This window comes from Spermophilus citellus (assembly GCF_964194105.1).
Source record: "Spermophilus citellus genome assembly, chromosome: 7".
In the NCBI taxonomy this organism is placed as follows: domain Eukaryota; kingdom Metazoa; phylum Chordata; class Mammalia; order Rodentia; family Sciuridae; genus Spermophilus; species Spermophilus citellus.
The window spans coordinates 75,940,172-75,965,207 of record NC_138188.1 but is presented as its reverse complement, the minus strand read 5'-3'; the positions used below and the strand labels follow the sequence as shown (position 1 = coordinate 75,965,207).

Sequence of the window (25,036 nt, the reverse complement as noted above, 5' to 3'; positions counted from 1 at the left end):
TGTAAACAGCTTTACAAGAAACTCAAACATTTAACTTTTAAAAATTGTGGTCAACACCAGCTAAGTGGTGAAGATACCAGGCTTCTATCCCCCTACCCCAACGAAGAACAACATGCCGCTGCAATCATGAATAAAAATAAAAATGGCTGTGACCATTTAATTTCACTTAGGAAAATCTTAGTTCCTTAACACTTATAAAAACCATTATTTTATATTTGTACAACTAAAAATCACTCATATATCTGACATTTCTTATTTAACAGAGAACCCTTACATTAAGATAGCCCCTATTGCCACACCTGCCTGTAATCCCAGTGGTTCGGGTGGTGGAGGCAGGAGGATCTAGAGTTCAAAGCCAGCCTCAGAACTTTATTGAGGCACTAAGCATCTCAGTGAGACTGTCTCTAATAAAATACAAAATAGAGCTAAGAATGTGGCTCAATGATTGAGTGTCCCTGAGTTCAATCCCCAGTACCCCCCCCCAAAAAAAAGACAGCCCCTATCTTTTCTTCAATTACTAATATCCCCAAAGCAATAAACCAACAAGATTTTTGTGCCCCCCTTTTTTTGGGGGGTAGGGGTACTGGGGCTTTAACCCAGGAATGCTTTACCACTGAGCTACATTCCCAGTCCTTTTTCTTATTTTAGGAGAGGGTCTTGCTAATTTGCTTAGCACACCTCCCCCACTAATTTGCTGAAGCTGGCCTTAAAAATTTTTTTTTTTTAAGAGAGAGAAGTAGAGAGAGGTAGAGAGAGAATTTTTTAATATTTATTTTTTAGTTATCGGCGGGCACAACATCTTTGTATGTGGTGCTGAGGATCGAACCCGGGCCGCACGCATGCCAGGCGAGCGCGCTACCTCTTGAGCCACATCCCCAGCCCCTGGCCTTAAATTTTTAATCCTTATGCCCAAGTCACTAGGATTTCAAGCATGCACCATCATGCCAGGCAAAAATATTTTGTTCTACCTGAAAAGTCAGTATATAGTCAAAACACAACTCCTCTACTATACTTCTAGCCTTCATTAGTAGTGATAATATACCTCCAGCATAATTCAGCTATTACTCTCAAATTGCATTCAATATTAAAATAACTAAAAGAATAAGGAAATTAATTATGCACATAATACTTTGAGATTTGTTTTGTAGTAAGTCAATAAATATAGTTAAAGCAGAAATCCCAGAGCTCTGAAGTAATATCTTGGAGTTACACATTTTCTTGGAATACCATGTTAACTTTACATGAGTCAGAAACTAAGTGACTTTTTTTGGTACTGAGGTTTGCACCCAAAGACACTTTACCACTGAGCCACACATCATGAGATCATTTGTGTGTTTTATTTAGAGACAGTCTCACTGAATTGCTTAGGGCCTCACTAAATTGCTGAAGCTGGCTTTGAACTTGCAATTTTCCAGTCTCAGCCTCCCAAGTCAGAGCCTGGTGTGACTTTAATATTTATTTAAAATTATATGCAGGAATGGGGATGTACCTCAGAAATAGACCATGTGCTTGGCATGTGCAAAGTCCTGGGTTCAATCCCCAGCACCTCCAAAAAAGTAAATTATATTCAGTCTAAGACTACACCATGCAATGTTATTACAAAGTTTAGTATCACAGGACATAGTAGCATGTACCACAGGACATAGTAGCATGTACTTGTAGCACTTGTAGTCCCAGCTACCCAGGAGGCATAAGGACTGCTGGAGCCTAAGAATTCCAGAACAGCCTGGACAACATGGTGAGACCCCATTTTATCTATCTATCTGTATCTATCTGTATCTCTCCCCACCCCTCTCCCCCCCCCTCTCTCTCTATATATATACATATATATATATACATATATATATATAACACACACACACACACACACACCCCTTCCTCCCTCTACCTCACACACAGTTTAATATCATATGCATCAGCTAAAAAGCATGTTAAGGGCTAGGGTTATAACTCATCAATGGAGCACTTGCCTGGCACATATGAGGCACTGGGTTCAATCCTCAGCACCACATAAAAATAAATAAAATAAAGGTATTGTAAATATACATATATATTTTTAAAAAACATGTTAAGATGAAATGAACACAAGGTTTTCTTTTATTGGTAATGAAATGTTCTAAAATAAGATTGTGGCAATGGTTGTACAACTGTAAATACGCTTAATCAGCATTTGATTATACAAGTGAATTTTATAGAACATACATTTTCAATGTCTCATAACCTTTTCCTAAGATCAAGTATAGCATATACATTCTACCTCAATAAAGCTTTCAAAAAAGATGTTTTAAATGTTCAATAATAAACCCTAACATGCTGCTCTCAGCTAGGAAAGTTACAAAAGTAGTTACGTTCTATAAAATTATATATCACCACTGTTTTCCATTCCTATAGATTTATAGGGCTAGCTGGGAGTGGTAGCGCAAAGTTGTTGAGAACCACAGAATGGCCGCTGGCATTTTGCCAGAAGTAATGGTTGAGAGGCCAGCCATTAAGATGATGATAATTAAATTAAGCTGTGTTAAATTGCTGTGACTGGATGATCATGGATTGAGATAGGCTGTATATTCAATTGTATATAGACCCCTGCTGTCCACCTGGGTGCTGGATACTTTGGAATTCTCACAGGGATTCCTGGGGAGTCTGAGTTGGTTGGTGAAATTCCAGTGGAGGAGTTCTCGTTGGTGTGTGGGGTTCCTTTGAAAGGGCTGTGTGGGTGGTGTTGGGGGGAGTTCCGAAATAAAGTTTGTTCCTGCTTGAGTGGCTCATGGTTTGTGCCTAGCCAGACTGCGGCACAAAGTAATCCCAGTAACTCTGAAAACTGAGCCAGGAGCACAAGTCCAAGGTCAACATCAGCAACTTAATGAATTCTTAAGTAATTTAGCAAGACCCTATCCCAAAATAAAAAGGACTGGGGGTGCTGGGGATATAGCTCAGTTGGTAGAGTGCTTGCCTCACATGACAAGGCCCTGGGTTCAATACGCAGCACCACCGGAAAAAAAAAAAAAAAAAAAAGGACTAGACATGTAGCTCAGTGGTCAAGTGCTTCCAGTTTCAATCCCCAACACAAAAATAAATTTATAGGGCTGCAAATAAATATTTCTAGAACTATAGATCCTCCGATAAGTAAAAATGCAACATACAGGACAATGATAGCATGCTATCATTTGTATAAATATTGTGGGGAGGGAAAGCCCATCATATTTTGTGTAAAATCTTCAAGGTCCATCTCATCACTGGTTCTAATTATTTTGTGAAATATTTAGGGAGTGGAGTAATGCTTGAGATTGAACCCAGGACCCTGTATGCTAGCCAAGTGTTTTACCACTAAGCTGTAATCTCAGACCCAAGCTCAATTCATGTAATCAGAATCTGCAGTGCACTGACACAAGGCATTACACTGACTACATACCTCAAGGCATGATGACACCTGTTCTTTGAAACTCTTCAATTACAATTTATACTTACAGTCAAGCATATATGTTATGTCCATGTATGTGGGGGCAAGGGGAGGGTAAGGAGGTGGGAAATTCAGTATCCACCACACACTAATAAATACTACTAGAAAGAAGTTGTTGTACTGTATGTAAATAAACTTCATCTGGGCATGGTGGTGCATGCCTGTAATCCCAGCAATTTGGGAAGGTGAGGCAGGAAGGACATCACAAGGCCAGTCTCAGAAACTTAAGATACTCATTAGGTTAGTGAAACCCTGTGTCAAAATTAAAATTAAAAGACTGGGGATATAGCTCAGTGGTAAAGTGAACCTAAGTTCAAACCCCAGCATTCTCTCAAAAAATAAATTAACCTCGATTTAAAACTTCAATACTTTGGGAGGCTGAGAAAGAAAAATCACAGTTGGAAGCCAGCCTCAATAACTTAGGCAGGCTTTAAAGCAGCTTAGAGAGAACCTGTCTCAAAAATTAAAGGGCTTTGTACATGGTAATGAGGCCCTCAAAAACTTATTGAGACCCTGTCTCAAAGGGCGGGGAGCACAGATGCAGTGGCACATGCCTGTAATCCCAGCTACCTGGGAGGCTGAGGCAGGAGGATCACAAATTCAAAGCCATCCTCAGCAACTTAGTGAGGCCCCTCCAGCAACTCAGCCTGACCCTCCCCGTCTCAAAAGTAAAACAAAAAGGGCTGAGGATAGGCTCAGTGGTTAAGCAAACCCCCCCCCCCCACACACACACACACACACCCAGTTTCAATTCCTGGTAGGAAAAAAAAAAAAAAGTCTGGGGATGTAGCTCAACAGAGTTCACCTGGACTTAATCCCCAGCACCAAAAAATAAAAATTTAAAAAAAAAAAAAAAAAAAAGAGCTGGGCGCAGTGGCACATGCCAGTAATCCCAGCAGCTGGGGAGGCTAAGGCAGGAGGATTGCAGGTTCAAAGCCAGCCTCACAAAAGCAAGGTACTTAGCATCTCAATGAGGCCCTGTCTCTAAATACAAAATAAGGCTGGGCTTGTGGCTCAGTGCCCCCGAGTTCAATCCCCAGTATCCAAATAAATAAGTTCTGGGGGTGTAATTCAGTGGTAAAAATACCCCTGGATTCAAGCCCCAGTACAAAAAAAAAAAAGTTCAAGGCCAGCCTGGGCAATTTATCCAGACCCTGTCTCATAAATTAAAAAAAAAAAAGGGGGGGGGTTGGAGATGGAGCTCAATGTAGAGTGCCTGTCTAACTCTGTGAGGCCTTGGGATACTTCCCCAGCACCACAAAAAATAGTTAAAAAAATAAAACTTCAAGTGGCTAAAATTAATGAAATGCTGCTGTATTAAGGCAATTTTTTCCAAGTGAGCAGTCAACTGCCATTGAAAATATTGGGGGCCAGTGAACTATTTCAAATCCCTGTTCTACACAGAGACTAGGAGATTTGCTCAGGGTACAGAGCTAGTTAATAGTAAGCTGAAGGGCAGATGCAGAATTCTCATCTGTTTACTTCAAATCCAGGGTTCTCTCCACTCCATCATTCTCATTCTTTCAGATTTTTTAAATTCTTTCTTTAAATTTTTTTTAGTTGTAGATGGACACAATACCGTTATTTATTTTTATGTGGTGCAGAGGATCAAACCCAGTGCCTCAGACATGCTAGGCAAGCACTCTACCACTGAGCCACAACCCTGTCCCTCTTTTTGAATTTCTTAAAGACTCCAGTTTCCACCCAAGAGGATTATGACGGAATAAAACTCCACAGGTCTCAGTGAAAACTTACAGTACACCTATGTGGCTAAATGTGTCCTTCCCAAGCTTGCCAAACCATTACCTCCTCAGTTGGTGAGATAAAATGGGTAAGGAATTATATCTGAATAGATTTAAGCTGTACATTTTTAGAGTTTGAGGGAGGGTCAATAACAAATCCTTCCAAATTCCAATATGGAATTTGATTGTGACTGGAAAAACAAAACATAAGAAATATGACTATAAACAATATACTTATCTCATAAAAGAGGGGGGAAAAGAAATTGTACGGATTATCCACTACTGCTAAAGTGTTCTCCTACATGATGCAAAATAATTTGTTAATCACTTTGCTTTTCAATATGCAAAGAAAAATGCATACCTGTTACACAAAAACAGTATAAATAGAACTGCAACTTTACAAGGGAAGGGGGATGATGATGCACAATAATAACGCACCTTAACTAGAACAGTATGCTAGAACAGTATGGTTAAGTCCATTCCTTGAGCCCCAGCTGTCTTTCAGAGAAGGAAATGCTAATGTAACTAGTTACACATCAATAGGTCATAATAAAGACACCTTTTCAACAGGCAGTTTTTACCTTATGTTGACCATCAAAGGACATTTAAAACTAGAAAGTTTTGAAGAGTCCTTGAGATGCAAACAGATTCCCCACTACGTGACAGTTAAGCCAAGTCCACAGAGCTAATCAGCAAAGAAAGATTAAGAAGAAATGCTGAAAATAATAAATCACCGCCACCATATAAAATCTCGTGGGATAAAAGATACACTGAAATGAAAATCTGTTGAGAAATTATTCTGCGTACGTATAACACTCGTGCGTTAGAAGAAGGCCCTTCATAAAAATAGCCAAGACTCTCAAACATTTGAGATGCTGGCTTAGTGAGATTGACTGACAGACAACAGCTGGGCAGATTTTGTATTGATCTTGTAACATTCTGGCATGCTTTGGAAGAAAGGGAGAATCGAAGGAAGGAACCGTTATTAAGGCAAAAATAAACTGGATGTCATTTTCAGCTGCGTAACCCCTCTTCACACTGGAAGCCCCCTAACAAATTACTCCAGATTCCCTCTTCCGTATCCCAGCCGGGATTCCAGGGTTATACACCTCCTTTCTCTCAAAGGAAACAAAAAGAACCTCGTGAAAACAAAACAAAACAAATAACCACCTTAGAGAAACTGCTATAAAGAAAATAGTCGCCTCTCCACTTGTCTCCCTAATTCATTTCACGTTTTAAATATTCACAACTCTCCTCTTTTCTTCCGTAATAGAGGGGGCTATAGTAAGGCGCCGCCCTATTACCCAGGCCGCAAAAATAGCTCGACCCGCCACATTCAAGGTTTTCTACTTTTCTCTCTGGGATACCAGCCCCCAAGCCGCTACCCCGCTTCCCCTTCAGACTCTTAAAGGCTCCAGAGCCCCAAACCCTAACAATACAAAGGTGAATTCCTGAGATTCCGCGAAGCACCCCCCGAGGGGGTGGGCAGAGCGCTCCCGCTCCGCCGGGTCGAGGGGCGGGGGAGCGGGTGTAAGCACACAATCCCACCGCCTTCTCTCACGGCTTCCCCACCTCCAGGGGCTCCGGCCTGTTCCCAGGGAGCTCCCAGCCACCCCGCAGCCCCGGGCTTCTCCTTGCCGGCCCGCCAAGGGCCTCACCGGCATCCAAGGAGGAGGCTCATGAACAGAAAAAAGCAAGAGGTGTCCGACGTGTTGTTTCCAAACATAACGGAGCCTGGGCCCCCGAGACCGTTAAACCGCGGATGGAGGGGGGAGAAGCGAGGAACCCTGCGGCCTCTGGCGTTGGCCTGGCCGCCCTTTCGACCCCAAACTTCACTCTGTGGGATCACCAATCCTCCCTCAAACTCGCTCCAGCCCCCAGAAGATCCTACAAAGCGTCAAAAGGGTCAATACCTTGTAGAAAGCCCCGTTAGAGCCGCGAACCTCCACCGTCAGCTCCGCCATGTTGGAACCGCAAAGGCCGCTGGGAAGAGATTCTAGAAACTTTCCAACCAGAGGGGAGGAGGGGGGAGGGGCGTGAAGGAGGCGGGGGGAGGGGCGGGGAAAACAGGGAGGAGATTGGGATCCCCCGCCCCGCACCCCTGGGGTCTCAATGTACCGCCCCGACTCTCCCAGCGGGATCCCTCCGCTCCTTACATCACTCGCGGTGGGCTCCGCCCGCCGCCGCCTACGCCCAGTTCGCCTCCCGACACAATCGCCCGACCTTTGCTGACCCGCCCCTGAGTCCCCGCCCCCTGAGCCCGCTGCCTGCTCGGCTCAGTCGGTCGGCTGCTTCAGCCGCCGGCTTGTGCGCTTGCAGACGAGGGTTCGGCCTCCTGCCCTTAAACTTCAGGGGATTGCAGCTCCAGAATGACTTGCTCACCTTCAGAAGAGTAACTTTGGTGATCCCAATTGTCCGCTGAGGCATAAACGTGCATTCTATTGTGCTCCAAATTTTTGCACCCTGTTTTTTGTTCCTAGCTTTTTGTTTTGGGTTTTTTTTTTTTTTTGGTCTCCCGCCTCTCCGGTCCCTCCCCTCCCCCGACTCCGCCCCTTACTAGGGATTGAACCCGAGGGCGCTTCAACGCTGAGCTACAACGCCAACCCTTTTTATTTTTCATTTTGAGACAGGGTTTCCCTAAATTACCCAAGCAAATCACCGGGTCCACCCCAGCGCTCTGAACCCCCACCTTTTTAATAAGGACTTTATTATATTCAAATTCCACAGTTCCACACCCCATCACAGTTCAGCCGACTTTCTTCCCCACCTGTTACCACTTTAACTTATTATTCAGGGCAATTTAGCGGTGTTCACAACCTGGAGCAGAGTTTGGGTCAATACTCATTACTGGAAGTACTCAGAGAACCTCACAAAACAGGAGGCCACTTTTCCCCTTACTAACACATGCAGTTTCACAAGTAAGATAAAAGTAGAACCATCTTGTATGATTCTACCAGAACCTACCCCCCCACTCTGAAAGCATCCTGACACAGATCCTTTGAATGTTGTTTTAGCAATTTAATACCACAACTTTTTCCCAAAGGAATGCCTAACGAAATAATACCAGTAGGGCTCTATTATATGTGTGATGTTATAGTAGTATTATCATTTTCACAGAAAAACTTAAATGATGCTTTGCTGGTACTGGGTATTCCCAATGGAATGCCCACTAGCCTAGCTTTTGGAGTCCCCTCAAAAATGTTGACATTTGAGCTGGGCGGTGGCACACACGCCTATAATCCCACGGATTCCAACAGTTGAGGCAAGAGGATGGCAAGTTGAGGCCAGCCTCAGCAATTTTGCAAGGCCCTGCCTCAAAAAACAAAAAGGAAAACAAAGAAACAAAGCTAAAGGACTGGTGATATAATAGTGGTAAAGCGCCTCTGGGTTCACTCCCTAGTTCCAATATATTTTTTTAAGTACACATCTGATTAGCACTTAAAACATCTCCAAAGGTTCACAAAGGAAATGGGGACTCAAAAGGTACTCAGTGTTGTTATAAATGTTCTTTTAAAAATGTCCTCTTAAACACATGCTGGTTTGCTCTTCTCCTGTTTTTGATTCTTTGTTTTGTAGTGGGTTTTTTTTTTTTTGGGGAGGGGGGTGGGGGACGGGGGAAAGGGGATTGAACTCAGGGGCACTCAACCACTGAGCCACATCCCCAACCCTATTTTGTATTTTATTCAGAGACAAGGTCTCACTGAGTTGTTTAGCGCCTCGCTTTTTGAGGAGGCTGGCTTTGAACTACTGATCCTCCTGTCTCAGCTGCTGTAATTATAGGCTTGCTCCACCGCTATCAGCTGTAGTTGTTTGTGTTTGGTTGGTTGGTTGATTGGTTGGTTTGGGTACTGGGAGTTGAACCTGTAGTTGCTTTATCACTAAACTACATCTCCAGCCCTATTTATTTTTTATTTGTCAGGATCTGCTAAATTGCAGATATATATATGGAGAGAGAGAAAAAAAAAATAGAAATACACTAGGGATTGAACCCAGGGGTGCTTAACCATTCAGCCACATCCCCAACCCTTATGTTTTGAGACAGGGTCTTGCTAAGTTGCTTAAGGCCTCACTAAGTGGCTGAGGCTGGCTTAGAATTTGTAATCCTCCTGCCTCAGCCTCCCAAATTGCTGGGATTGCAGGCATGTGCCACTGCACCTGGCTCACAATCAATTTTAGAACATTTTCACTACTTAAAAAAAAAAAAAAAAAGGGGGGGATGAAAGTGTACTCACTCCCCATTTCACCCTAACCCCTCAGGAAGCCATTAATCTTTTTTTTTTTTTTTTTTTTTATCTCTACAGCTTTGCCTAGTCTAGCTATTTCACAAAAATAGAAATGTGTAATATATGGTCTTTTATGCCTACCTCTTTTCACTTAGCATGTTTTCAAGATTCATCCTGTAGAAGCACATATTGATACTCATTCCTTTTTGTCAAATACAGTATACCACTGAATGGGCACCCATCATTTTATTGTGATTTGTGTAAAGGAGGTGGACTGATACTGGGGATAGGAGCCCAAGAGAAGCCCAAGTGCTAACCATGAACTCTGGTAAGCTACAGCCTCAGCTCCTTACATCATTTTATTTACTCATTCATCAGTTTACAGGCATTTGGGTCAAATCCATTTTTTGGCTATTAGGAATAAGAAGATTCCTGTACAAATTTTTTTTGTATATGACTTTTTGTTTTTTTGGTACTGGTTAAATCCAGGAGTGCTTAACCACTGAACCATACATATCCCAAGCCCTACTTTTTTTTTTTGGAAACCAGATCCTGCTAAGTTGCTTAGGGCCACACTAAATTTCTGAAGCTGACTTTGAGCTTGTAATCCTCCTGCCTCAACCTCCTGAGCCACTGGGATTACACACGTGTACCACCACACTGAGGGTAGGTCTTTTTTTTTTTTTAATCATCTTACAAAAATATTTACTATTAAAGTATTAAAAGGAAAAGAAGTCAAAAAAACAGAATGCATAATCACATTTAAAATTGTGTGTGTCTATAGAAAAATAAATAGTCTGGAACTTAATATTCCTAATATTAATGATGGATATTTCCATAATGTGAATTCATGGTTGACAAAAAATATATAATTTTAAATTCTTTGCACTTTTGGGGCTGGGGATGTGGCTCAAGAGGTAGCGCGCTCGCCTGGCATGCGTGCGGCCCGGGTTCGATCCTCAGCACCACATACCAACAAAGATGTTGTGTCCGCCGAGAACTAACAAATAAATATTAAAAATTCTCTCTCTCCTCTCTCACTCTCTTTAAAAAAAAAAAAAAATTCTTTGCACTTTCTAAATGTTTTGTAATGAACATATCACTTAATCATTGGAAATTAAGATGTCATTTTTTAAAAACTATACCATGGAATAATCAACAGCCAGTAGAGATTAATTTATAGAAGGTATTAATTTATTATAGAAGAAATGTCTCAGAGAGAGAGAGAGAAAATGTATTATAAAGAAAGACTTTTACAGGACTTAGTGGTAGACTACTTGACTAATGTGTGAGGTCTTTAGTTGATTTCCAGCCTGGCTCAGGAAAAAAAAAAAGAGAGAGAGAGAGACTTTACCAAGATATTAACTATGGTTCTCATAGGGCAGCAGCATTATGAATTATTTTTCTTTGAACTTTTCTATGTTTTCCAAGTTTTCTGTATTAAAAAGCAGTATTTCAAAAATAAAAAGTAGCTATGTCTCTCTCTGCAGATAGTCCACATTCTCCCTTGATTGCATATTCTTTGCTTTACCCCAAAGGTGTCTCCTTTTGAGATTGCCCCCATTCTTCCTTGAATGGGTATCTACTTTCCTGAATAAACTTCTGCTATGCCTTTGAAAAAAAAATAAGAGTTAATAAAAAATAAAAAACAGTATTGTTAATTTTTAAATTATAAATTAAATAGAAAAATATGTTTTAACAATAAAATTAAGCACGCAGTGAAAACTTTACTAAAAAGAAATTACAGGGCTGGGGATGTGGCTCAAGCGGTAGCGCGCTCGCCTGGCATGCATGCGGCCCGGGTTCGATCCTCAGCACCACATACCAACAAAGATGTTGTGTCCGCCGAGAACTAAAAAATAAATATTAAAATATCTCTCTCTCTCTCTCTCTCTCTCTCTCTCTCTCTCTCTCTCTCTCTCTCCTCTCTCACTCTCTCTTAAAAAAAAAAAAAAAAAAAAAAAGAATTTGGACTAAGCTGCTGCAACAGACCAGACTAAAAATCAAAATGGAGCCACCCATATTACAGTCATACACCCAAACAGACCAATGCCCTGGTTACCAAAAGCTTGGTCCTTATCCTTGATGCTAATCCAATAATGAGGACATAGTTTTAAGAAAAAAGGTTTACTGCTTTGCTATCAATGGAGAAACTCAGGGGACTCCAGTCCCAGAGGCTGTGACTCAAAGGTTACATTCCAAGTGTTCTCTCTTAGAGTTGTAATTCACTTGCTAATTTGGGAGATAGTCATTTCTGAGATATTCTGGTACCATCCACAAAGTCTGGATTACTACATTGCTATGGTGGGTGGAGGACAGATAAATCTGCCTTGGATAGGGAAGAAAGGTAATCCTATTTCCCCTGAAATTAGGGAGGCGGGGAGATTAGGGAGGAGCCCGGAGAGAGGAAGAGAAAGAAACATGACCTTTTTAAAAGTAAATTTTAGTGGCAGAGCAGCAAAGGCTATATTCAATGCATAAAGTAACCTCTGTTACATTAAGATGTGGAAGTTTCTGCTGCTTAAATCCTTTCACTTACATCAGTAATAATGTCAATTAAGACCTTAAAACTAGCTTCTGTAATTCTGGCTTTGTATTTGTTTTGGGTGTATTGATCTGTAAAACATTATTTTGAATATTTTCAAAGTAGTATACTTGAAAAATAATTTTAATTTGTCTAAATTGAGACCAGAGTTTTCCTTCAATAAACCAAGAATTGAGAATTCTAAAATAACTTCAAAAGGCAGTTCCTAGAACAATTCAGTCCCACAAATTGTGCCTCATTTTCTAAATAGTTAATGAGTGAGTGATTCCAGAGACATAATTTTAAGTATTTCAAGCCAGGTGCAGTGGCACATGTCTGTAATCCCAGCAACTCAGGAGGCTGAGGAAGGAGGATCACAGGTTGGAGTCCAGCCTCAGCAATTTAGCAAGACCCTATCTTAAAATAAAAAATAAAAAGGCTTGCAGATGTAACTCAGTGGTAGAGGGCTCCTAGATTCAATCCCAAGTATTGAAAAAAAGATTCAGATTCTGAATAGCATCTTTGATATTTTTAATCACAGCACATTATTAGCTATGGAATATAAGAAATAGTATTGAGGCCTGGCACAGTGGCACATACCTGTAATCCCAACAACTCAGGAGGCTGAGACAAGAGGATCATAAGTTCAAAGCCAGCCTCAGTGACCTAAAGAGTACCTAGGTAACTTAGCAAGACCTTGTTTCAAAATAAAAAAATAAAATAAAATAAAATGCTGGGGATGCAGCTCCATGGGTAAGCTCCCCTGGTACCAAAAAAAAAGAAAAAGAAAAAGAAATTAATATTGAGGTTGGGGACTTAGCTCAGCAAAGGCCTTGGGTTCCATATCCAATACTGCAAAAAAAAAAAAAAATTAATACTGTAACAGGCATTCACTTGATACCTTGACTACATATCCCATGGCTTTGAAATGTACATGTTTCTTTTTTTCTTTTTCCCTAACCTTGTCCTCCCTGATCTTTTTCCTAACCCTCTCCTCCCTGACCTTCTTTTCCCTGATATTCTGAGATGCTTTTCCCTAAACTTCTCCTCCCTGAATTTCTTCTTTTCCCTGAATTTGTCCTTCCTAGTCTCTCCTCTCTAATCTCATTTTCTCTGAATCACCTCTGTAAAAGCCCCCGCCCCCTTCCTGTGAGTAGGCAGAATCACAACCTTTGGGCAGAAGTCCCCTGTGTTTCTCCTTTTCTAACAAAGCAATAAAACTTTTTTTTTCCAAGGCCTTGTCTTTATTATTGGATTGGTGTCCAGGACAAGGACCAAGCTTTTGGTTACAATATTAAGGAAATTTACTTTTTAATTTTGTGTGTGTGTTCAGGCTTTTTTGTGTACAGTGGTGTGTTTTACCACTGAGCTATATCCCCAACCCTTTTTTAGTTTTTTATACTGAGACAAGGTCTCACTAAATCACTGAGGCTGGCCTCAGAACTTCAATCCTCCTGCCTCAGCCTCCTGGGTTGATGGGATTATAAGGGTGCCACCACACCCACATAAAGTAACCTAACTTTTTCGCTGTGTTTTAGCTCAGTGATACAGCACTTGCCTAGTATGTGTGAGGCACTGGGTTTGATTCTCAGAATGTAACAAGAGTTCACTTGATGCTCTGACTATAATATACCTTGTGGCTTTGAAACTTAAGTGTTTCTTTTCCTTGAACTTCTCCCTGATCTTCTTTTCTCTAACCTTCTCCATCCTGATCTTCTTTTCTTTGATCTTCTCCTTCCTGATCTCTCCTCCCTAATCTCATTTCTCTGAATCACCTCTACAGATAGAATTACAGCCTTTGGGACAGGAGTCCCCTGTGTTTCTCCTTTGCTAGCAAAGCAATAAACTTTTTTCCTTTTTCTCAAAACCATGTCCTCATTATTAGATTGGCATCAGGGACAAGGACCAAGCTTTCAGTCACAAAAAGGTAATCTAGAGACAAAATAGAACACATATGAAAGAAAAAAGGCTATGTTTTGTACCAATGATCTAAATAATCCCATAGAAAAATGGACAAAGCACATAAACAGCTGAGATCAAACTTAATAATGGAGCTGGAAGTGTAGCTCAGTGGTAAAGCACTCATCTAACATGAGCAAGGCCCTCGGTCTATAAACAAAGGACTTAAAAACAGCATACTACAGGGACACAGCCACATCAATTCCCAGTACCACAAAAAATAAACAAATAAGTAGTAAATAAGTAAAATGATCAAGCTGTGAGTGGTGGTGTTACAGGGCTAGGGACTGCCACAAAACCAAGCCAGCTCAGAGGCCCCCCCTTCAAACACTGATTCTCCTGAGCAGAGCGAACGATTTCACACAAGTCACTCAGAATAACAAGCATGAGTTTATTAGAAGGGATAGGAAATGGGGAGAAGGGGACACTATCAAGGGTGAGATTGGGTCCTCTCAGAGAAAGGGACAATGTACCTCTTCTGCTCTCCAATTTCATTAGGGTGTCCCAAGGACATTTCCAGAGAGTACAGCAAGATGACAATAGACTTTCAAGTCCCCATTGTTCATGACATTGCTAGATCACTTTGGCCCAAGCTGACCAGTTCTAAGTGGAAGCTGTTCTTAACTGATTTTATGGTTGAGGGGAATTGTCATTATCTTCCTGAGTTCTGAGATCTGATCTGTCTGTGTAAATGTCACTAAAGTCCTGCTTCAGAGTAGCTTGTGTGCTTATCTGTATTTTGGGACAGCATTTACCCTGCAGATAACAGGTTGTTTGCTAAGGAAGGTATTGTATCCTATGGACTTAAGCCAGGCAGGCTTTACTTTTTAGAAAATAAAACAGGTGAGCCAGGTGTTGTGGCACACACCTGTAATCCCAGGAGTTTGAGAGGCTGAGGCAGAAGGATTGCAAGTTCAAGGCAGCTTCACCAGTTTAGTGAGAACCTAAGCAATTAGCAAGAGAACCTGTCTCAAAATAAAAAGGGCTCAGTATGAGGCTCATTGATCAGGTACCCATGGGTTCAATCCCTGGTATTAAAAAAAAGAAGAAGAGCTTCTGTAGAGCACAAGGCAATTTAATGGCATCTTGAAGATTAAAATTACTGCAAGAATGAAAAAGGAAAACAGTTCAGTTGAAACTTCTCACTCCTTTCACATAGAATATTGAAATATTTTTATTTCATTGTACTATATATATATATTTTTTTTTTTTGGTACAGGAATTGAACTCAGGGGCACTCAACCACTGAGCCACATCCCCAGCCCTATTTTGTATTTTATTTAGAGACAGGGTCTCACTGAGTTGCTTAGTGCCTCGCTTTTGCTGAAGCTGGCTTTGAACTTGTAATCCTCCTACCTCAGCCTCACAAGTCACTGGGATTACAGGTGTACATCACCACATCATCCTTAATTGTTGTTATTATTGTTGTTGTTGTTGATTGAAACCAGTAGTAGTAGTACTCTACCATAAAGCCACAACCCAAGTCTTTTTTTATTTTATTTGGAGACAGGGTCCCACCAAGTTTTGAGGCTGGCCTCAAACTTGTGATCATCCTACTTAGGGCTTCTTTGTAGCTGGAATTATAGGTGCGGGCCACCACACCAGATTTATATACATTTTTTTTTTTTAAAGAGTGAGAGAGAGAGAGAGAGAGGGAGAGAGACAGAGAGGGAGAATTTTATTTTAGTTTTTGACGGACACAACATCTTTGTATGCGGTGCTGAGGATCGAACCCGGGCCGCACGCATGCCAGGCGAGCGCTCTACCGCTTGAGCCACATCCCCAGCCCCACGATTTATATACTTAATTGTTTACAACATTTTTACTCATAATATTTTCCAGCAACCCATATTCTCTTGGAAGTTGTTTGTTTTTGCATTGCTTGGGATGGAACCCAGGGCCTTGCATATGCTAGGCAAGTATGCTACAACCCAGCTCCCTTTAAAAAAAAAAAATCTAACTGTATTTAGTATTTCATAAGTATTTATTGTGCAATTAAGAATTAAGCTTGGGGGCTGGGGTTGTGGTTCAGTGGTAGAGCACTTGCCTAGCACATGTAAGGCTCAGCACCACCTATAAGGTTCGATCCTGGGCTGGGGATGTGGCTCAAGTGGTAGCGTGCTCCCCTGGCATGCGTGAGGCCCGGGTTCCATCCTCAGCACCACACACAAACAAAGATGTTGTGTCCGCCGAAAACTAAAAAATAAATATTAAAATTCTCTCTCTCTCTTTAATAAAAATACAATTGAGACATAAATTGCTATTAATCTTAAAAAAAAAAAGGTTCGATCCTCAGCACCACATAAATGTAAAATATATTGTGTCCACCTAAAACTAAAAAATAAATTTTAAATAAATAAACAATGGTATTGTGTTCATCTACAACTTAAAAATTAAAAAAAAAAAAAGAGGAATTAAGCTTGTGGAGCAGTGTGAAGAAGAGGCAAGAATGACCCCTACACCAACCAAAGCCATGGGCTGCTGCGTCCCAGCATCTAGCACCTGCCTCCCCCAGCCATGCCCAAGAGAAAGGCTGAAGTGGATGCTATAGGAGATAAAGCCAAGGTGAAGGACGCAAGGTTATCTGCTAAACCTGCTCCTCCAAAGCCAGAGCCCAAGCCTAAAAAGGCCCCTGCCAATAAGGGAGAGAAGGCACTCAAAGGAAAAAAGGGAAAAGCTGGCCCTGGCAAGGATGAGAATAACTCTGCAGAAAATGGAGTTGCCAAAACAGACCAGGCACAGAGAGCTGGAGGTGCTGCAGATGTAAAAAGGAGTGTGTCTTTTTGATAACTGTGTCTTTCTGGTGACTGTACAGTTTGAAGTACTATTTTTTATCAAGTTTTATAAAAATGCAGAATTCCATTTTGCTTTTTTTTTTTTTAAGCTTTGTTATTAGCACACAGAATACTTTGTTCTTATTTGGGGATGTGGGGAGCATATGTCACTACTAGAATGTCTCCAAAGCTGGATTGCTGAGGGGGAAAATACCTTTCCCTGCTAGTTTTGAGAGACTTCCTTCCTCCTGGCTCCCAGGAGGAGGGATTCCCTGATGTAGACACACATAACAACCTTGGCACAAATGCTTTGTGATATGGAAAACTCAAATTCATCTTTATGTCCTTCTCTCCCCCTCTGCCATCCACATAGAGTTAACTCCCCTAAACTCAGACCTGTAAGGACCTGACTCTCCAAAATTGGCTTTACCAGTGTGTCAGGCAATCTGAACTTTCCATGATATCACTGATATGGTTAGTGTCCCTCAGAAGAGCAGCAGTTCCTTTACATTGTGGATCTTCAGATTAATAATTCTGCCATTTTCAGAAAGTCAAGGTCACTCATGAAAAGTTGTTAAACAACATGTAAATGTGAAATGTCAACCCTCACTCTAAACTTTCATTACTCAGAGCTTACTCAGTGGCTTTCTGATTTTGGTGGCCTACCCAAGAAGGAAAAAGTTGTTGTATACTGTTAACGATTATCTGCCCATGTCTTGTCTGAAATATTATGATTGTTTATGAAAAATACCTTTAAGAAAGCCGGATACAGTTTGGCTTGAAAAAAAAAAAAAACAGAATTAAGCTTGTTGCTAGGCGTAGTGGCACACATCTATAATCCTAGTGGCTTGGGAGGCTAAAAAGGAAGATCACCAGTTCAAAGCCAGCCTCAGCAACTTAGCGAGGCCCTATGCAACTCCGTGAGACCCTGTCTCTAAATCAAATATAAGTAAGGCATGGGGATGTGACTCAGTGGTTAAGCAATCCTGGGTTCAATGCCTGGTACCAAAAAAAAAAAAAAAAAAAAAAAAAAAAACAATTAAGCTTGTCTATTTTAACATTGCTGTTACATCTGAAATAAACTTTCATGATGTTCTGGTAGAATAAATGTATATTTAGTGAATGGATGGATAGATTTTTTGATCCACTTGGTAAGAATACAATAAGTCACTCTAAAAAATTTGAAATTAATGTATTTCTAAAAGGTAGCTAGAATATAAGTTAAAAGCAAGGATTGTAGAATCAAACTCTCTGGCTCTTCCACTTACTAGCTCTAAACTTGAGCAAATTATTTAAACTCTCAGTGCCCTGGTTTTCACAATAGTGAAACTGGGATAAAAATAAGTACTTTTTACAAAATTAGCAGATGTAAAGATTAAATGAAACTACATATAAGGTGCTTATAGTAATGTGTCACATATTAGGTATTCAATAAATGTTAAATATGGTGATGATGATTGTGAGAATCAAGCTCATCTATCCAAACCCAAAGAATGGACTGAGAAACAAAAGATACAGAGAAAGTAAGGCTTTTAATGATGGTCTTGCAAGATCGAGTGTCTGGATGAGCTGGCACACCTAGAGCAGTTACCATCAGCATTTAATTCCCTAGTGCACAGGGTTCCTCCCTTGATTCCTCATTGGCTGACTACATGGGGTGTAGTATCTTCCCAAACATCACCTAGGTTTTACTGTCTCCTCTTGGGTTATTTAAAGAAATGCACCTTTAGTTGTCCCTACCTCCCCTGTTGTCTTGCATCAGGAAGACCTTCTTCGGGTGAGTGCATTTTGGAACATGTATAGTTTATCTTTTTGGAAAGGCCGGCCCCTTTCCTTTTACCTTCTGTTTTTCAAGGGACTATGCATTTGTTACACTCCAGTGTTAACTGCTTATACCTTCCTACTCTGCTCTCCACTCCAGTTGCTTTTCTTATATCCCAAGTTATTTTATTTTATTTTATTTTTTTAAAGAAAATCCTGTATGATTGGAATCTACAGTTCATTTTTTTTTTTAAAGAGAGAGAGAGAGGGAAGGACAGAGAGGAGAGAGAGAGAGAATTTTTAATATTTATTTTTTAGTTCTCGGCAGACACAACTTCTTTGTTTGTATGTGGTGCTGAGGTTCGAACCCGGGCTGCACGCATGCCAGGTGAGTGTGCTACCGCTTGAGCCACATCCCCAGCCCCCCAAGTAATTTTACATTTTAAGCTAAATACTGTATTCTGAAAATGGACCACTGAAATTTCTTTTCTTTTTTTTTTAATATTTTGTTTATTTAGTTGTAGTTGGATACAATACCTTTATTTTATTTTTATGTGGTACTGAGGATTGAACCCAGGTCCCTGCATGTGGTAGGTGAGCACTCTCCCGCTAAACCACAACCTGAGCCCCTGGATCACTGGAATTTCTATTTCTCACAAAGTCAGTAAATGAACAAGCCATCACATGTTTAGAGATGGGGAGAGAGGGAGACTCTGTGATTATGGTTGAGTTTAACAAGAATTTTGTGTGTCTGTGGTACTGGGGATTGAACCAGGGGCCCTTGTTCATGCTAAGTAAGTGCTCTACCATTGAGTTATATCCCCACCCTTAACAAAATAATTCTTTGTTGTTGTTATTGTTGTTTAAAAAAGAGAATTCTTATCAGTAGAGAAAAATAAAGATTGAAAAATCACAAAAAATGGAAAAAGAAAGTACTGGGGATTGAAATGAAAGAACCTAGGTTATACACATTTATTTTAATTTTTTATTTATTTTTAAAAATATTTTTAGTTGTAGGTGGACACCATACCCTTATCTTGTTTATTTAGTTTTATGTGGTGCTGGGGAGAGAACCCAGTGCCTTGCATGTGCTAGGCACATGTTCTACCACCGAGCCACAAATTCAGTCTATTTGTACTTACTTCTCAGTAAGTACAAATAGTCTTTTAACCGGTTAAAAGGCAAAAACTGGCTAAAAGTCTATTTGTACTTACTGAGAAGAGATGAGGAGAAACTGAAGAAATAGTGTGGGTATGGCTCAGTGGTGGATCACTCGCTTAGCATGAACCATACCAGGGTTCAATCTCTATCACCATACAAGAAAAAAATATATACTGAAGAACAACAATGAGAGCTAAATGATAAGATGAAGTGGAGATATTTAAAATATGGAAGAGATGAGGCCAAGTAGCTAGGGATGTGATAAGAAACGGGGAGAAGCTGGGTATTGTGGCACATTCCTATAACCTCAAATCAAGGCCAGCCTGGGGAACATAGTGAGACTCTGTCTCAAAAATATAAATAAATAAATAAATAAGTTGATCAGGCATGGGGCACATGCCTATAATTCCAGTGCATGCCTATAATCCCAGCAACCAGGAAAGCTGAAGCAGGAGGACTGCAAGCTCAAAACCAGTCTTAGCAATTTAGTGAGACTCCAAAGTGACTTAGTGAGACCCTGACCCAAAATAATAAATAAGTAAATAAAATGAAAAATAATTAAAAAGGGCTGGAGTATAGTTCATTGGTAGAGTGCCCCTGGGTTCCACCTCTATTAACACACATACACATGTGATATCAAGCCAAAGAGACCCCATTTTGTTTAGTAACTCCATTTTGTAAAACAACCATGCCAAGTACAAGGGTCCTGACCAGGGCAAGATCTTCTTTTCCTTTTGCTATAGAAACCTTTAAGAACACGGAACTACCTAATGGGGCATTGTTTCTGTATCTAGGGAAACAGGGCTCTGTTTCTGTAACTGGGGTGACCGGGCTAACTGTGATTGGTTAGGCTTCCCTCCACTTGACTGCACTCTATTACTTCTGTAACCTGGCTTGCTTGCATTGGCTACACCCCCAAACTCCCTTTTGCAGTTTTCAGGCTTATAAGGAGCGCCCTTGCTATTGTTTGGGGCTGATCAGGGGAACGGCTCTATGTTCTGGTTAGTCGCCACCTGTGTGCTTCAATAAAGGCTTGATTTGATTATATGTGAGTGGTCTGGAAGTCAATTTATGAAACCTGGACGATGCTTTAACGATAACACACATACATACATACATACACACACACACACACACACACACACACACAGTGCAAAAATTACCTGATTGTGTGGTCCTGGAATAGTAATATGAAGTTGAAAAATGTCTTGTCCACTCACCTGAACATTTCTCTACTTCTCTTCATCACCACTGGGGCTACCAGAACCTGGATTCCCAGTTCTATGTTCAATGCATCCCAGTCCTGGATTCTCTGCAGAGCAGACCAGGTAGATTCTCATTCTTCTGAAAAAGTTACTTCTTTCTTTTTCAGTGTTAATTTTTGTACCTTATTAAAGAATCAATTAGTTTTCAAGAAATTTTTAGAAAAATTCAAGATCTCGGGCTGGGGATGTGGCTCAAGCGGTAGCGCGCGCGCCTGGCATGCGTGCGGCCTGGGTTCGGTCCTCAGCACCACATACCAACAAAGATGTTGTGTCCGCTGAGAACTAAAAATAAATAAATAAATAAATAAAAGAAAAATTCAAGATCTCATTCCTCTAAATAACCATTTTTCCTTTCCCAGAGAAGAAAGGAAAATTTTTACATTTTCAGCTTATTATTTTTGCTATCTTCCATATATCTAAATAATGTGTGGGCATTATCTATTGACACCCTAATGTAGAAGAAGGGCCCTTTGGTTTCTTCCCTTACTGCTGCTATTTACATATGCATCCTTGCTATTGCTCTTCCTACACTTCACTCATATTGGATTTAGGCTAGATTAGTATTTTAGTATATTCATTAATTCAGATTTAAACCATAAGATAAATGAGGATTACTTCTCTAGAATGAATTTGTATTTTTCCTACAGTTTTCACTTGACTTTTTTAAGTTGGTTAATGTCCTACCTACTTAGCAGTAATACAAACCTAAGTTACTAATTGTCTAAAGGGTCACTAAAGAAATTCATCCATAGCTGGATGTGGTGGCACATGTCTGTTACCCCAGCATCCCAGTGTCACAAGTTCAAAGCCAACTTCTGCAACTTAGTGAGGCCCTAAGCAAATTAGTGAGTCCCTGCCTCAAAATAAAAAAATAAAAATAAAAAGGGCTGGGATGTGGCTTAAGCACCCCTGGGTCCAATCCCCAGTGCAAAGAAAGAAAGAAAGAAAATTAATTCACAGCAAGCATTCTATCAGGGGTTTATATTGAAGAAAAAATCTATCCCAGAGATTATTGTTGTTATTAATTATTATTATTACTGGGATTGAGCCCAGGGGTGCTTTACTACTGAACTACATTCCTAAACCCTTTCACTTTAATTGCTCAGGGGCTCTCTAAATTGCCAAGGCTGACCTTAAACTTGTGATCCTCCTGTCTCAGCCTCCCAAGTCACTGGAATTATGTGTGTGAGCCACCATGCCTGACTTTCCCAGAGACTTTTTACCGTCTCAAAACTGGTCTCATTACACCCATTTCAACTATCATTCTAATATCTCCCTTAACCAACATCCCAGGAACTTACTGACTTCATTTCTCCTCTGTTAGAAACATTTGTTTATTCCCCCTCTGCACTTTTTGTTGTTGTTGTTGTTACTATTTTTCTGATACTGAGGATTGAATGAAGTGATGCTTTACCATTGAGCTACATCCCCAGCTCTTTTTCCTTTTTTTTTTTTTTTTTTTGAGACACGGTCTATCTAAGTTGCTGAGGGTCACTAAATTTCTGAGGCTGACCTCAAACTTGTGATTCTTCTGCCTCAGACTCCTGAAATGCTGAGATTACAGGCCTGCACTACCACACCCAGCCAGTGTCCTGGAATTTCCTGATGATGTGCTTTGGTGTGTATCTGATGTATCTATTTTTTTGGCACTAAATGGTATCTATCAATCTAGTACCACATGTCCTGCTTCTTTTTTTAGCATTTATTTTATTTTTAGTGCATTATAGTTATGCATAATAATGGAGTTAATTTTAAATATTCATAAATGCATATAACAGGGCTGAATTTGTGGCTCAGTGGTAGAACATGTGCCTAGCACATGCAAGGCACTGGGTTCTCTCCCCAGCACCACATAAAACTAAATAAACAAGATGAGGGTATGGTATCCACGTACAACTAAAAATATTTTTAAAAATAAATAAAAAATTAAAATAAATGTGTATAACCTAGGTTCTTTCATTTCAATCCCCAGTACTTTCTTTTTCCATCCATCCTCCCTTTCCTGATCTTCTTCTTCTACTCTATTGGTTTTCCTTTTATTTATTTATATATTTATTTTTAATTGGTACATTGTATTAATATATAAAATTGGAATGTATTGTGTAGTACTTATGCTTGCACATGGCATGAGTTGGTCAACTTCATTCCCCAGTTCTTTCCTTTCCCCTCCCTTTGACCCTTGCTTACATTCTACTGATCTCCCTTTTATTTTCATGAGATTCCCCATTTTTTATTTCATTTTTCTCTCTCTAGCTTCCACATATGAATGAAAGCATACATGTTTTGTCCCTAGACTTTCTGAGTCTGGCTTATTTCACGAAGTATGATGTTCTCCAGTACCATCAATGACATTTTGTTCTTCTTTATGATTGAGTAGAACTCCATGGTGTGTGTGTGTGTGTGTGTGTATATATATATATATATATATATATACACACACACACACACACACACCATGTTTTCTTTAACCATTTATCTGTTGGTAGGCACCTAGACTGGTTTCATAACTTGGCTGTTATGAATTGTGCTGCTCTAAGCACTTGTATGTATGTGTCATTATAGTATACTGATTTTAATTATTTTAGATTAATACCAAGGAGTGGGATAGCTAGGTAAGATGGTCATTTCAATCACAGTCTTTTAAGAAATCTCCATATGCGTTCCAAAGTGGTTGTATTAATTTGCAGTCCCATCAACGATGTATAAGCATATCTTTTCCCCACATCCTCACCAGCAATTATTATTATTATTATTATTATTATTATTATTATTATTATTATTATTATTTTAGAGAGAAAGAGATGAGAGAGAGAGAGAGAATTTTTTAATATTTATTTTTTAGTTTTCGGCAGACACAACATCTTTGTTTGTATGTGGTGCTGAGGATCGAACCCGGGCCGCACGCATGCCAGGCAAGCGTGCTACCGCTTGAGCCACATCCCCAGCCCCAGCAATTATTATTTTTTTATTTTAAAAATTTTTATTTGTTTTAATTAGTTATACATGACAGTAGAACGCATTGGTGCACTTTGATATATCATACATAGATGGGATATGATTTCTCATTTTTCTGAGTGTGCAGAATCATATTGGTCATGTAGTCACATATATACATACAGTTATAATGTCTGTTTCATTCTACTATCTTTCCTGTCCCCACATCCCCTCCCTTCTCCTCCCATCACTTCCCTCTACCTAATCTAAGGTAACACTATTCTTTCCTAGTGCCCTCCGCCTTATTGTGAATTAGCATCTGCATATTAGAGAAAACATTTGGTCTTTGGTTTTGTGGGATTGGCTTATTTCACTTAGCATTATATTCTCTAACTCCGACCATTTACTGGCAAATGCTCTCATTTTGCTCTTCTTTAAAGCTGACCAATATTCCATTGTGCGTGTGTGTGTGTGTATATATATATACTGTATTTTCTTTATCCATTCATCATTCATCTATTGAAGTGCACCTAGGTTGGTTCCATAGCTTACCTATTGTGAATTGAGATGCTATAAACATTGATGTGGCTGCATCACTATAGTATGCTGATTTTAAGTCCTTTTGGTATAAACTAAGGAGTGGGATAGCTGCGTCAAATGCTGGTTCCATTCCCAATTTTCTGAGGACATCTCCATACTGATTTCCAAAGTGGTTGCACCAATATGCAGTCCCTCCAGTAATGTATGAGTGTACATTTTTCACCACATCCTTGCCAACATTTATTGTTTCCTGTATTCTTGATGATTGGTATTCTGGTAGGAGACAAAATCTTAGAGTAGGTTTGATTTGCATTTCTCTAATTGCTAGAGATGTTGAACACTTTTTCATATATTTGTTGATCAATGTGTTTCTTCTTCTTTGAAGTGTCTGTTTAGTTCCTTAGCCCATTTATTGATTGGGCTATTTATTTATCTATCTATTTATTTATTTATTTTTGGTGTTAAGTTTGTTAAGTTCTTTATATATCCTAGAAATTAATGCTTTATTGGAAGTGCATGTGGTAAAGATTTTCTCCCAATCTGTAGGTTCTCTCATGTTATTGTTTCCTTTGCTGAGAAGAAGCTTTTTAATTTGAACTCATCCCATTTATTGATTCTTGATTTTACTTCTTGTGCTTTAGGAGTCTTGTTAAGGAAGTCAGATCCTAGGCCGACATGGTGCATATTTTGGCCCAA

The 25,036-nt window shown here is 40.0% G+C and overlaps 2 protein-coding genes across 8 annotated transcripts in view; one reads left to right on the top strand and one right to left on the bottom strand.

The window, feature by feature from the left end:
* The window catches only part of FXR1 (FMR1 autosomal homolog 1), a 70,389-nt gene extending 63,187 nt beyond the window's left edge, over positions 1–7,202 (bottom strand). For 5 of the 7 annotated variants that reach the window (XM_081301250.1, XM_081301253.1, XM_081301252.1 and 2 more), the window contains exon 1: positions 7,113–7,200. In XM_081301250.1, coding sequence (XP_081157376.1) covers positions 7,113–7,163 — 51 coding nt within the window. In that variant the 5' untranslated portion in view covers positions 7,164–7,200. Of the gene's footprint in view, positions 1–7,112 lie in introns of all 7 variants that reach the window. The other 2 variants (XM_081301251.1, XM_081301256.1) reach the window with 2 other exon arrangements.
* Positions 7,203–16,422: 9,220 nt separating this feature from the next.
* LOC308653309 (non-histone chromosomal protein HMG-17-like) lies at positions 16,423–16,692 on the top strand (the record flags this gene model as incomplete). Its single annotated transcript, XM_081301912.1, has 1 exon — positions 16,423–16,692. One exon carries the CDS (start codon positions 16,423–16,425, stop codon positions 16,690–16,692), a length of 270 nt encoding a protein of 89 aa, XP_081158038.1.
* Positions 16,693–25,036: the final 8,344 nt, after the last annotated feature.